Source organism: Carcharodon carcharias, chromosome 6 (assembly GCF_017639515.1).
Source record: "Carcharodon carcharias isolate sCarCar2 chromosome 6, sCarCar2.pri, whole genome shotgun sequence".
Taxonomy (NCBI): domain Eukaryota; kingdom Metazoa; phylum Chordata; class Chondrichthyes; order Lamniformes; family Lamnidae; genus Carcharodon; species Carcharodon carcharias.
The window spans coordinates 80,933,108-80,948,514 of record NC_054472.1 but is presented as its reverse complement, the minus strand read 5'-3'; the positions used below and the strand labels follow the sequence as shown (position 1 = coordinate 80,948,514).

The window sequence follows — 15,407 nt, the reverse complement described above, 5'->3', positions numbered from 1 at the left end:
AACCATCCATATTGATGTCATGTAGCTGGAATCGCAGATTTTTTGCGTTTTTAAAATACCTCTAAGCTTGAGAGAAATTTCCAGAAAATAGCATTTACCTAAAGCTTGCTAGCCGTCATCTTGAGTATAAAATAAAATTTCAAATATATTAAAAGTTGTTTTTTTCTTCATTTTCACAAGGGGGCTGCTTGTAAAATGAAGAAATTGTTTTGTGCCTAACTTGCTTTGACTTAATAAACCTACGGAATGAGCTTCTTTGAGAGACAGTGTAGAGAGTAGAAGATGCTGATTCATTCAAATGCAAATTAGATAATTTCTATCAAATAATATTTTGGGATAAAATATATGAGTAATTTATGGAATGATCTATGGCAAGTGTAGCATGCTTGGGAGGAACGCATGACTTTGGACCTAGGATTCTGAAGGCTTCTAACACTGGGATTTCCTCGCCTTGTATTTGGTTCGTTGCAGAGTAATAAAGATTGATTGCTATTATTGTTGTATCATGTGACTGTCAGGATGATAGAAGACGAACTTGGTTTTCTCGTTTAGCAATTCTTATAACCATTAAAAGTTATGATAATGCTTGCATTTTTATTGTGCTTTTGAAACAAAACTCATAGCACTTCATGCAAAGAGTTAAAAATTCTCCATAGAGCAGAGAAGGTTATGGAGATTTAATAGAGGTGTTTGAAATTTTGAAGGATTTTGATAGAGCAGGATGGTGGAAACTGTTCTAGCTAGCAGATGGGTCAGTAACCAGAGAACACAGATTTAACATAACTGGCAAAAGAACCAGAGGTGAGATGAAAGCAAAAATAAAAGCAAAATACTGCAGATGCTGGAAATCTGAAATAGAAACAGAAAATGCTGGCAAAACTCAGCAGGCCTGAAAGCATCTGTGGAGAGAAAAACAGACTTAACATTTCGAGTCCTTATGACTCTTCTTCAGAGCTGAAATGTTAACTCTGTTTCTCTCTCCACAGATGCTGTCAGGCATGCTGAATTTTTCCAGCATTTTCTGTTTTTATATCAGCGGTGAGATGATTTTTTTTTTGTCGCCGTTTGTTATAATCTGGACTCCCTGAAATGGTGGTGGAAATAACTTTCAAAAAATAAATTGGATATATAATGGAAAATTAAACATTTGCAAGGCTATGAATAAAGAAAAGAGGCATGGACTAATTGGATAATTTCCAGAGAGCTCTCACAGTGGACCAAATGGCCTCCTCCTGTGCTGTATAATTCTGTAAAATAGTCATCCTTATGCATGCAGTGCTGTTTCACAGTACTGCTATTCTCTTTATTTAGCAGTTAAATATAGAATAATGCAGGAAATAAAAAAGAATTGAGCTGATTCCATAAACTTGAAAAAGAAATGTTTGCATTTTCTGAGTATTCAATTCCATATGAAATGTGGTTTTCTCTAAAGTGTTAATCTGGCATAAAACATAAAACGCTGGAAATGCACAGCAGGTCAGTAATGAAAAGACAAAGTAGCGTTTTGGGTTTAAACCCTCCATCAGAACTGGGGGAACAAACCTCTTTGCAAAATTCAAGAAAAGAGGGGGAAGGGTCAGAGAACAACTTGCAAAAGTGAAGATTGAAAATGCAGAGCCCCCAGTCAATAGTTTGTGATAGTTATGTTGCAAAGCTTTAAAAAAGTTAAAAATACGTTGCATAGAAAGACTCATTATGCTTTGCATTATTCAATTTCCCATCCTTCCAAGGAAAGTGTGTCCTTCATGGGAATGATAGACTTTCAGCTCCAATTTATGTACCAGGTTTGATAAGAGATTTTATTTTACTGGCCAATACAAGGGATTGCAAAACTTAATCAGTATTTTCCACAATAATAATCAACCGATCAGCAACCTTTTTTAATTTATTCCTGAGATGTAGCATTGCTGGCTAGACCAGCATTTATTGCCCATTTCTTGTTGCCCTTGTTCAAAGGGCATTTAAGAGTCAACCATTTTGCTGTCAGTCTGGAGTCACATGTAGGCCAGGCCATGTAAGGACCGCAGATTTCCTTCACTAGACCTTAGTGAACCAGATGGGTTTTTATGACAATCGGCAATGGTTTTGTGGTCATCCAGATTTTTATTGAATTCAGGTTTCACCAGACCATTAACCTGGGTCTCTGGAATACTAGTCCAGTGACAATACCATTATGCTAGCGCCTCTCCCTGTGAAATATCTTGGAAAAAGCTGTCCCCTGTAAGTACTATTTTAATGTTTTGCTTTGGCGTCACTGTAATAAAAGTTGTAACCATGATTTGCAATCAATATTTTGCCAAAATTGTTCCAATTCCCTTGAAAATTTGAGCATACTTTCTGAGCAACGTACGTCATTCTAAGGGTAAAATGGTCAAAGTTGTATTATGATCCTCTCCTTTGAAATTTTGAATTACATTGAAAACTTTGAAACTTTAAATGACTGCCTGTAAGCACACTTACTGAATTATTCTACCTTTTACATAATTTAGATGCTCTGTTGTAATACTGGATGATCCTTTATCAGCCCTGGATGCACGTGTGGGAAGTCATGTCTTCCACCAAGGGATCATGGGAATGTTAAAGAAGGAAAACAGAACAGCCATCTTTGTAACACACAAATTGGAATATGCTGAGGAAGCTGACTATGTACGTAAGATATTTTGATTAAATTACTAGACCTTATCTTTCAGACATCATACTTTCTAAATGACTTCTGTAATGGGCAGCACATGTGGTGTTTTTGTGAGAAGCCTTCAGTTAATATATTCCATTAGTGCTGTGGTGTCTTAGCGGCCTGTTTTATTTATTTCATCTTTTTTTAGGTATTTTAGTACCATACTCTACTCCTTAACTAAGCGTATGGACAAGCAGCCTGCTTCCAGGCCTCTGCCCTTTTTGAAGCTAGCTGCTAATAAATATACAAGAGTATTACTGATTAAGTAACTCATCTTTCTCTCTCCTTTACCATTTCTCCCTGTGCCTAATCTCTGCTCAACATTTTACTGAGGATTATGATTTCCCACTTCCTGCTTCATAGCATATTGCTTTAATATATAGGTTTGCTATGCTTCTGGGCTCATAACATAATCATTACTAATATGGGCATAATTCAAAACGCATCTTATATTAAAGGAAAGAGCAACCCTTTGGTGGGGTAAGCTCCTACAACAAATATCCATCCAACCTTTTCATTAACATCATTTAAAAACTTCAATATTTCCCTTCCAAATTCCAAGCTGATTTCCCCCCGAAGTTGTTCTCCAATCTCTCTTCCCTTTGCAGCAAATAACTCCTCATCCTTGTTGATTTTGTTCTTTATTTCAAGAACCCCAACCCCTCTCACCTCTTGGCTCATTCCTCTTCCTTGTTTATTTGCCACCCATCATAAATCATCTCTAGGTATCAACTTTTACCTGTACGCTGATGATGATCTATCAACTGTGCTACTCTTACAGTTGTTTCTGTGTTATCTGACTGCTTGGCCAACATTTATGATTAATCATAGCTTCCTCTAGCTCATTGTTGGAAAGATCAAAACCATTGTCATTGACCTCTGGCACAATCTTCACTCCTTGTTACTGATTCCATTCTCCTCTCTGCTCACTGTCTCAGGCTTAATTGGGACTGTTGTCTTCAACACACAGGTATCTTTCAGATTCCGTTTTTCATCCATCACAAAGACCACTTACATCCACCTTCATGACATTGTCCACCTTCATTCTGTCTTCAACCCCTTTACAGGTAACACTTCAAATTTGCCTTTATCACTTCTAGACTTGACTCAAAAGCTTCCCTCACTGCCCTCCCATCCTTCACTTTCCATAAACTCCAACTTGTACAAATCTCTGCCAAACATATCCTATCATGCACTAATTTTAACTCACCCCTCACCTCAGCCTTATACTAAGAATGGACTCCTGTTTCTCAATATAAATTTAAAACTATCAGCCTTGTTTTTAATTCTTTAATTCTTTCTGTGACCTTGTTGCAAACTCCTTGAGTTCAATATCTTCTCTGTTGCCTCAACCATACTGTTTAGAATTTCCTCCTTAAAGTTCTCTTTCCTCCTTTAAAATCCTTCTGGAAATGTATTTCTTGATCCAAAATGTAAGTCTCCCTTGCTAATCTGTTCCTTCCTGGTTAGTGTCCATACTTCTTATGTGTAATTGCCTTTGGGTTATCACAGGAATGGAATTTTCAGCTCCTCAAACCTGTTCTGCCATTCTATTAGCTCATTGCTGAATGTACCCCATCTCCATTTACCCAACTTTGTTCCATATCCCTTAATACCCTTTTCTAACAAATATTTACCAATCTTAATTATGGGAAAATTCAGTTGAGCCAGGATCCACAGACTTTTGGGGCAGCAAGTTCCAGATTTCCAAAATTTCCTTTGTGTGTAAACTTGTTTCTATGTTGCACTCTAATTCCAGCTCTAGTTTTACAAATATACTATAAAACAGAAAATGCTGAATACTCAGCAACTCAGGCAATATCTGTGGGCTGTAATGATATGGCAGGTAGTATTTGCCAGGGTGACCAAATCTCAGAGGGAAACTTGGCCACGCTACCACAACGATTTTGCAATTTGCATTTATTATGAGAAGGTTTGTGCACTGAAATCAGAAGTAATGAGCCCACTATCTTTAGAAATTTTAAAGATTAAATTAAAACATTAATTAACAAAAGAAAAGAAAACTTACACACACAAGACTACAGTTACACAGTTACATTTAGTTTTACAACAATTCCCACAAGACTTCTACATAACTAAACTGCCAGCTAAATACCCCTTTCAGGCAATAGTCCAAATAGATTCTTAATCTATAAAACATCCAGCAATATTACCATAAGCACCCACTGTTGCTGAAAGGGAGGGATTTCGCAGCTTCTTTCTCCCTCTCACTAGACAATGGAACTCCAAAGGCTTTTATCATAATCTTGGTTACTGGAACTGCAAACGTCCCCCAGGTGGCGAGAGACTTTTCCCACAAGTCTGTTTCACACAGCGTACCTTTCAACATAAGACCATAAGACATCGGAGCAGAAATTAGGCCATTCGGCCCATCAAGTCTGCTCCGCCATTCAATCATAGCTGTTAAGTTTCTCAACCCCATTCTCCCGCCTTCTCCCTGTAATCTTTGATCCCCTTACCAATCAAGAACCTATCTATCTCGGTCTTAAATACGCTTCTCACACAGCTGCACATCATACAGCTTTCCATCTTTCTTTAAATATATTTCCTCCCTTTTGATCTGTAAATCCCATTAGTTCATCCTTTCTTTTGAAGTTACTTTTCCCAGAATATAAAAAACTTTCATGTTGTCATTATGGCCAGCACATTCGGGAAAAATAAACTTAATAACTTTGCCTTCTTTATCTTGCCAATTGTAAGCATCTTATCATGTCCCTTTGAAAATAAAACAACCTCTCAACTTATCTAAAAATAAAAAATTCCATTCACACCGTATCTGCTGAGACTTCATTCTAGATTACCTATCTTCATTTTAAATGCCTGTTTTATACCTAATCCCTTGACTGTCTGTAGTTTAATTAAACTAGACACACACAAATATACATACACAGTCCCCACAAGCCTGCTTCAGTATCCCACAGTAATATTGGGGATAAAAAATGATTGTTTATTTCTCCTATAAAGGAAATGAGTTCACATTTCAGGTCAATGATCTCTCATTAGAACTTGGAAAAGTTAGAAATTTAATAGGTTCTAAGCAAGTGAAAGGGAGGAGGGTGGGAAGAAGGACAAAAGGGAACATCTGGGATAGGAAGACAGGAGAGGTTAAATGACAAAAAAATTATGGTGTAGGGTCAAAGGGATTGGAAAAAAAACCAAAAGATGTGTCTAGAGAAGGTGTGAATAGCGGAAGGATGAACAGTTGCTATACAAAATCAAAAACAAGGAAAAGTTAGGGTAAAAACAAAATCTAGGAAAGAAAAAGTTAACAAATTGGGGGTAGAGGTTACAGTCCGAAATTGTTGAACTCCACATTGAGTCTAGAAGGCTGAGAAATGTCTAATCAAAAGATGAGATGCTATTCCTCGAGCTTACATTGAGCTTTATTGGATCATTGCAGGAAGCCAAGTCTCACAGACTAAGAGAATTGTTAGGGTGGAGAAGAAGGCTATTCAGAGGGGTCAGTGTGAGAGCAAAGTGGAGAATTAAAATGACAGGCAACTGGTAAATAGGGTCATGCTTGCGGACTGAACAAAGGTATTCGGCAAATTGGTTATCCAATCTGCGTTTGGACTCCCCAGAGTAGAGCAGACTGCATTGTGAGCAGCAAATATAGTCTACTAAATTGAAAGAAGTAAATTGCTCTTTCACCCAGAAGGAGTGTTTGGGGCCTTGGACAATGATGAGAGAATATGTGAAAGAGCAGGTGTTGCATCTCCTGTGCTTGCATGGAAAGGTGCCATAAGAAGGGGAGGGGTTTTGTGGGTGATTGAGGAATGGATCAGGGTGTCACAGAGGGAACAGTCCCTTTGGAATGCTGAAAGGGGCAGGGAGGGGAAGATATGTTTGGAGGTGGCATCACGCTGGAGGGAGGCGGAAATGGAGGGATGATAGGCTGATGGATACAGTTGAGGGTGCTGTTAACTACATTTGGCGGGATGTGGGAATTTCCCAGTTGAGAATTTTGATATATCTTTTCTCCTCAACTGAGGATCCCCTCCACTGTGGTTGACTGGGCCCATGACCGTGTCAATAACATTTCCCACACTTCTGTTTTCACTTCTTCTGCTCTGCTCCCTCCCAGAAGTATGTTGGGTTCCCCTTGTCTTTGCCTACCCCACCAGCCTTCACATTAAATGCATCATCCTCCACCATTTCCACCAGCCCCAGCGTGATGCCACCACTAAACACAGCTTCACCTCCCAAGGGACCATTGCCTTCATTCACACCTCCTTTAGACACAATCGTTTTTTCTTAACTTCTTCCATTACCACTCCATTCAGCCTTGCACTACAAACCTTTTTGTCATTTAATCTTCTTTGTCTTCCAACCTATTACAGACCTTCACTTTTGATCTTTTTCCCATCCTTCCCTTTCACTTTTTTAAAACCTAAGATCTATTAAGTTTCTAACTATTCAGGTCATCAACCTGAAACGTTAGCTGTGTTACTGTCTCCACAGATCCTTCCCCAATCACCCCAAACAGTCTTTCCCCTTCCCACTGAACCTTTCCATGCAAGTTAGGAGATGCAAAACCTTTCACCTTTTCATCATCCAAGGCCTGAAATGCTCCTAGGTGAAACAGCAATTTATATTACTTCTTTCAATTTAATATACTGTATTCACTGCTCACAGTGCAGTCTATTTTACACTGGGGATACCAAAAGCAGATTTAGTCCGCTATGAGGAGTAGAGGAGACCACACCAGGAACATACCTAAAAATGAGGTGTGAACTCAGTGAAGCTGCAACACAGGACTACTGGCATGCTAAACAGTGGAAACGGGATGCGATAGGCAGAACTAAGCAATCCCATGATGCCAATCCTCAACCAATTCGATTGACTCCATATAATATCAAGAAATGACTGAATGGACTGGACACAGTAAAGGCTATAGGTCCTGACAACACAAGGCAGTAACATCGAAAAACTGTGTGCCAGAACTAATTGCATTCCTATCCAACCTGTTCCAGTACAACTACAACACTGACATCTACCTGACAATGTGTAAAACTGCCCAGGTATGTCCTGTCCATAAAAAATAGGACAAATGCAATTCGGTCAATGACCAAGCCATCAGCCTGTTCTCGATCATCAGCAAAGTGATGAAAGGTTTCATTGCCAGTGCTATAAAGCAGTGCTTACCAGGCTATAACCTGCTCATGGATGCTCAGTTTGGGTTCAGCCAGGGACACTTGGATCCAGACCTCATTACAGCCTTGGTCCAAAAATGGACAAAAGAACTGAATTCAAGAGATGAGGTGAGAGTGACTGGCCTTGAATGTGATGAAATACTTTTCATTTGTCTGGATGAATGCAGCTCTAAGAAACTCAACACCATCAAAGGCAAAGCAGCCTACCTGATCAGCATCCCATTCACCACCTTAAATATTCACTCCCTCCATCACCGGCATACAGTGGCATCAATGTATACCATATACAAGATGCACTGCAGCAATATGCCAAGCCTCCTTCTCAACATCGCTGGGTCAAAACGCTGGAACTCCCTAATGGCATTGTGGGTGTACCTATGCCAGATGGACTGCAGCTCACCACTACCTGGCAATTAGGTATGGGTAACTCGGGATGAACAACAAATGCTGGCCTTGCCAGTGGTACTCATATCCCATGAAATAATTTTTTAAAAGCATGATACAGAACTTCCTGGTCACCTGTTTTTTAATTCTCCACCTTGCCTCACACTGACCTCTTTGTCCTTGGACTCTGCAGTGTACCAGTGAAGCTCAACATAAGCTTAAGGGACAGCACCTCCTCTTTGATTTAGGCACTTTTATAGCCTTCCTGACTCAACATAGATGTCAAAAATTTCAAGCCTAACTTCAAACCCCATTTTGTTTCCTTTCTCCTTAAAGATTTCAGTTTTACACTCATTTTTCTCCTGTTTTCATTTTCAAATACCAGCTATTCATCCTTCTGCCATTCACACCACCTCTATCCACTTTGGCCTGGCACCACCAATGCTTTTGTCACTTAATCTGTCTCATCTTCCAACCTCTCACAGATCAACCCTTCTGTTCTTTTTCCCACCCTTCCCCCTTTCGCTTGCTTACAATCTATTACGTTTCTAATTTTTCCCAGTTCTTATGAAAGGTCATTGACCTGAGACATTAACTCTATTTTACTCTCTCCATAAATGTTGCCTGACATGCTGAGTATTTCCAACATTTTTGTTGTTTATTTCAGATTTCCAGCATCTGCAGTATTTTGCTTTTACATTACAAATATACTTCTATGTTCTGGACTCTCCCACCAGAGGAGGCTAAAAATAAGTGAGATATCTCATGTATTAAAGTGATTGTGTGGTGTTATAAATGTACATGTTGGAGAGAGAAATAGAGGATGTACTTTGTACTTGTTGGGCTGAATTTTCTCTTTGGCATGCAAGAGCAGGCCCTGCACTTCGGAGCGTAAAATGACGCGCGGTGACGTCGGGCGAGCATCCCGGCATCACTACACGCCATTGTGATATTTCGTTGGGCAGCACACGATGATATCCGACGCGCGCCCGCCATTAATTAACGGGCCAGTTAAGGCCCTTGAGGTGCCAATCAATGCCGATTTTTCAGCGCCCGTGCGATCATCGGCTCGGTCCACGGGCACAATGGGCAGGTGGGTAGGACACATTTATATTAACCTCATCCACGGGCGGGATAAGAGGGCTCACTGGGGTTGCGAGTGTGCTCTCTCAAGCATTTATTTCTGAAAGTTGTTCAAACTTACCTGTGTGATCTGCAGTACTTCAGAATGCATACCAATTGCTTTTTCTGGACTCTTAACCTTCAGATCAGCTTTCTGCAGTGAGTAATCTTTTCTGGGCCTGCAGGTTTCAGGAAGCCTTCCCTTAGCCTGGGAATGGGAGCTGAACTATCCACTGGAGGCAGCTCCCCTGAGGAGGAAGGGAGGGCTAGAACGGGGAGGAGGACAGGAGTGCACATTCAGCCTCCAGGGGAGCCACCTTTGGGAGAACAGGTGCAGGCACAAGAGGCGCTGGGCAAAGAGGTAGTCCAAGGCAGAAGGGGCTGCAGAAGATGCCAATATCCTGCTGCCAGGGTATACAGGCAGCGAAGCAGCTACCTCAATATGTCTGAGGTGCAGTGCCAAAGGAGGCGCCGTCTTAAGGGAGACAGTCAACTATATCTGTGAGATGATTGGGCCTGAGATCTCCGCTAACTGTGTGGGTGGACACCCCATGCCAGTGGCTCTGAAGGTCATAGCTACCCTCAACTTCTATGCCTCTGATTCCTACCAGGGGTCAATGGGTGATCTTTGCGATGTCACCCAATTAGCTGTGCACACTTGTGTCAAGCAAGTTACAGACGCTCTATTTAGGCGCGCATTGACTTTCATCCACTACCGTTGGGATCAGGCAAGCCAGACATAACGAGCTAGAGGCTTTGCAGCCATTGCTGGCTTCCCCTGCGTCCAGGGTGCAATAGACTGCACACATGAGGCTATCAAGGCGCCAGCAGGTGAGCCCGGTGCCTTCGTCAACAGGAAGGGCTTCCACTCCATGAATGTGCAGATAGTGTGTGATCACAAGATGCAGATCTTAGAAGCCTGTGCAAGGTACCCAGGCAGCTCCCTCGACACCTACATCCTTAGACACTCCCAGGTGCCGGAGCTCTTCAGTGCTCCAGCCTGACTTGATGGATGGCTTCTGGGTGACAAGGGCTATCCCCTCAGAAGGTGGCTCATGGCCTCTCTCCACCATCCAAGAAGAGAAGCTGAGCAGCGGTACAATAGGAGCCACACCTCCACAAGGGCTGTGGTGGAGGGAGCCATCAGTCTTCTCAAGATGCACTTCCAATGCCTGGACCGCTCAGGGGGCGCACTCCAGTACCCCCCAGATCGTGTCCCAGTGATAGTGGTTGTAGGTTGTATGCTGCACACTCCACAATCTTGCGCTGGGAAGTGGGGGGGATGGGGGGCCACTGTGGCTGCAGCTGCACATGATGAGTCCAGCAGTGAGTCCAAGGATGAGCATGCACAGGGAAATGCTGAGGGGATAGACGCTGACCCGGGCATACTGCAGGGAGGCAGGGACACCCGGGAGGCTTTAATCCAACAAACCTTCAGCTAGCACACCACAGATGGACAAGCCTGGGCTGTAGGCTCAATACTCGACACCTAAGTACAAAATCTGCCAAGTTAGGAACAGTTGCTAAGGGCCTTGTTAATAAAGCTGAATATCCAACCAAGCACTCATTACAGTTTTGGAAACCATACACATGCAGAAGAAAAGAGGCACCCTCAGCCATGGTGACATATCTGAATTTATTCTGTGAAGCAAACCAACTTATTCCAAAAAAAAGACAATAGTCAAAACAAATCATTGGGACCTCAGCTCAGGCCAACACAAAAGTACCAGTGGAAAACCAGTGGTGTGTCTAAGCTGCTTTATGTTTTCATTTCCGGGTACTACATCCTGGTGCTGCTCCATTGCTAGGAGTGACATCTGAGACAGCCTGCTGACTCTGCTGTCCTGTTGGCCTCGATGATCTTGGTGGTTGTCCTCTGGCCTGTGGAGTCAGTGCTGGACCCACCTGGGAGGGAGCTGCCAGTTCCACAGCTGGCATCTGCCCAGTCGTCGCCATCTCACTGGATGCTACAGTGACTGGGAGAGGGGCGGAGGAGCTGCCGCCCTCATCTGGAGCGCCCTGAGAGGTGCCCGCAGAGATGACAGGCAGTTGCTGCGCCGACATGAGGTCACTTCGGACCTCCCTGCTCACCATGGATGGATGGGCACCATGCTGGGAAAGTTGATGCTCAAAACCATCTCCCACACTGGCACTGACCAGCTGAGGTCAATGCCGATGTGAGGGCTTGCTGGTCAGAGCGCATCCCCAGGAAGCCCTGATGGGTCTCCTGGAGTAGTCTTTCCACGAGAGTTGCCATTCTCTCCATGGAGGATGCATGGTGCTCAAACATGTGGCTCATTGCTTCAACGATCGTCCACGTGGACTCCTCCACCACGTGGACGAAGCCAAGCATAGCCTCATGTGTCTCCCCCAGATGCTCCCACACAACCGGCTGTATTTCCTGCACCTGCTGCGTCACTGACGACCCCAGAGGCACATCATCAGGCACCGACTGAGCATGTGCCTGGTCCCCTGCAGCCCTCTAACTGCTGGTGCCATGGGCACTTTGGCTCTGCCAACACCTCCAGTGACTGTTAAGTGCCCTCACCACTGTGCCCCAGGACACTAGCCGATGTTTGAATTCCCACCGAGGTGCCAGTATATGCGCTGGTGCCTGCCTTGCAGAAATGGTGTGACACTGGTGAGACTTCAGACCCCTCAGGTGTGAGAGGGGGCCTCTGCTGCTCCTCCTCCCGGCCCTGCTCCGCTGATGCTGAAAGGAAGAACAAGGACAGTGGATCAGTTAATGTGGAGACAATGTCAATGTGCTTCGCTGTACCCCAGATCATTATGTGCTCATCCTTCCATAACAAATGGTCAAGCCATGTTGCAAAATTAAATCAATTAACATTCAGTAGTACTATGGCTGTTGGGAGAACAATGCTGACCTCACTATTGGGCATAAATACCTGGCCGTGGCACCCCAGCCTCACCGACACCAGGCGCACGGCACCTCTCAGATACTGGGCCTCCTGCTCGAAGCAGCTAAGAATGCTACACTGGATCCAGGTGCGCCGCACCATGTTGTGGGAACTCACCACCTCCGCCAACTCCTTCCAGGCACATTTTGTCATGTGGGTGGGCCTCTTCTTCCCATCCTGGGGAACCAACACCTCCCACCTCCTCGAGGAGGGCAGCAAGGCAGTCATCCAAGAAACGAGGGGCACACTGGCCTCCCCACCCTACCCACCGGCCTGGCCTGTCCCGCTGCCCTACCCTCCAGCCTTGCCTGCTCCGCTGGCCTTCCCTCCGGACTGGCCTGCTCACCAGAAGCCCTCTGGTGAGCTCTTCCACTTGACATTGTGAGCAGCCTGGTAAAGGCTGCCAGTGCTTCTGATAAACAGGCCGCCGGGCCGCATTGGACCCAGCGGTCAGTGCATTCCTGCCGCCACCCTCCCACTCCTCTTATCCTCGGAAGTTGGGCATGACGCTGGGCGGGCCTTAATTGGCCCGCCCGCGTAAAATGGCAGTGCGGACCCAATCGCGGGCAGCAATCGGGTCCGCGCCCGCACCTGCTCAGCCCCATCCCCCACCAAACAGAAAATTCAGCCCAATATACCAAAAAGAGTAGTTGAGACAAATAGCATAAATGCATTTACAGAGAATCTAGGTAACCACATGAAGAAGAAAGGAACAGAAGGAATATATTGTTTGGGTTAGATAAAGAAGGGTGAGAGGAGGCTCACGTGGAGTGTAAACATCAGCAGGAACATGTTGGGCCTAATGTCCTGTTTTTTCTGCTGTAATGCTTTGTAACTTTGTCATATATTTCTTCTCCCAAGCTTCCCTTCTCATTTTCATTTTTTTTTAAATGAGTGTAATCTAAATTCTGGTCAACAAAATTTTAGTTCAACAAAAATATTAGTCTAATTAAAACAAATTAATTGCAGCAAGTATATATTTAAATATGCAATATTCTATATACTGCGATCCATTTGTTTTTAGATAATTGTTATGCAGGATGGGAAGATTGAAATCCAGGGTACCTACCAGGACATTTCTCAACAAAATCCAAATCTGATAAAAGCTTGGAAAAGCCTGACGGCAAAAGGTTTGTCTCCTAGGGTAAAATATTATTATTCTTCCAATCTTTCAAAGTTAAAAATATGGTCAAGAGGATACTACCAGAAGCCTAACATTTGTAGTACTGAACTAATATGGACTAATATGAACGATTATCTTTACAGTGTAATATATCTCCCCATTTCTTACAAATCCATATTTACTCTGGAATTACTTTTTTAATCTTTGTTGATTCTACTTATTTGATCAATAATAAATTAAAGAAAATAATATGGATATATCAGACTACATATTTCCACAAAATTGCTATCAACAAAACATTTGAGCAATTTTTGAGAACCTTATAGAATGGACCCTCTGTTCTAATAATACGCCTATATTAAAAGTCTTACATCTGATGTGCATCTCCAGTACACATTTTTCTTAATTCTGTGTCATAATTTTTGAGTAGCACTTTGTGTTTCAACATTTATAATGAGGAATCCCTGTGTTGTAGTAAAGAGTTTGTCACCTAATCACTCCTTTGCTTTTTCAAGAACATTTTGAAACAAACTGGAGACTGAGTTCTTAAAATATGGTTCAGTCTCCCATTTAAGATATTAACGTTTTGTTTTCTGTTATGATACTTAGACAGCATTTCCATGGCAGTTAGAAAGCAAAACAAAAATTATTCACTGAGAATTTAATTTCATTTTCTAAATGAAACACATGTTTGAATTATTTTCTTCCTTCTGATTAGCTGCTGTCTACATCACTTATAGTAAGTTGCTCTTTTAACCATATTGGGTAAACTTCATATTTTCATATTAAAAAGACTTTCCCACTGAGAGCCATTTTGGGCTTAAAGGATAGTTTTTATGTATAAGAATTAGGGAAACTGTAAATAATGAACCTTTGAGTATGCGGGGATGGTGACATAGTGTGATGTCACTGGACTAGTAATCTAGAAGCCCAGGCTAATGGTCTCGTGGGTTTAAATCCTAAATCCCCTATATAAAGCTAGCCTCAGTAATGGTGACCATGAAATTATCATTGATTGTTGTAAAGACCTATCTGGTTCACTCATGTCCTTTAGGGAGGAAATCTGCAATCCTTATTCGGTATGGCCTACATGTGACTCCAGATTCACAGTAATGAGGTGAATCTTAACTGCCCTCTGAAATAGCCTAGCAAAGCCCCTCAGTTAAAGGGCAATCAGGGATGGACAACAAATGCTGACCTTGCCAGTGACACCTACATCCCATGAAAGAATAAAGAAAAAAAGTTGTATAAGGTTATTTTTTGTTAATGAAAATTTGTGAATATTAAAGACTATATAAATAAACAAATTTCCTAATGGTTCTCTAGATGCTTTAATGCAGGAACCTAAAGATACAAACCAACTGCCAAGGCAGAAAGTAGAAGCAAAAGTGGTGTGGATAGATTGGCATTAGGAGGCTGAAGGGCAGGAATGTTTCATGCATGGGGCGGAAAGGTGCTAAGATCAATTTGAGTCTCATTCTCCTGGATCCTCCTCCACATACAAGGCTGATGCTGCTGCTCCAACGCTGCCAGATCCCACCAACTCCTCCATACTACAGACCCTGTTTTACCCCCGCCCCTCCCTACAGTGCTCCTGAGACCCTCCCATATTCCTCAGGCAGAATCGTCCCACATTTCCACTAAGCATGGTAGCAGGCAGGTAAAGCAATGTTTTACCCGCCAGCCACAATGGCGGCTTTTCACGTCATATCGTTCCAAACCCGCCACATTACTTATGCATTCCCAGGAAACACACCGTTTCCATGGCGGATGGGCTCTCATTTGCTGCCACGCCATCACCTTGCTGCTTCATCATGCCGGGTGCCATGTTTAAAGTCCAGCCGCATGCATACGTCTCATTGCTTCCAGTCCACGAAAGGCAGAAAGACTGCAGTCCACAGGTTTGGCGACGTGTCACTGGAATGCCTTTTCAATGCCATGGAGGCCCACCGCAATGTTTTCTACCCCCACTCTAGCCACACGATGGGCAGCGGCACGATCAACCAGGC

The 15,407-nt window shown here is 43.0% G+C and overlaps 1 protein-coding gene across 1 annotated transcript in view; it reads left to right on the top strand.

Annotated features, from left to right (window-relative positions):
• LOC121279142 (ATP-binding cassette sub-family C member 9-like) overlaps nucleotides 1-15,407 on the top strand; it is a 292,247-nt gene that overhangs the window by 219,192 nt on the left and 57,648 nt on the right. Inside the window, exons 18-19 of the mRNA XM_041190116.1 lie at nucleotides 2,490-2,646; nucleotides 13,300-13,405. Of these exons, the coding sequence (XP_041046050.1) occupies nucleotides 2,490-2,646; nucleotides 13,300-13,405 (263 nt within the window). The remainder of the gene's footprint in view (nucleotides 1-2,489; nucleotides 2,647-13,299; nucleotides 13,406-15,407) is intronic.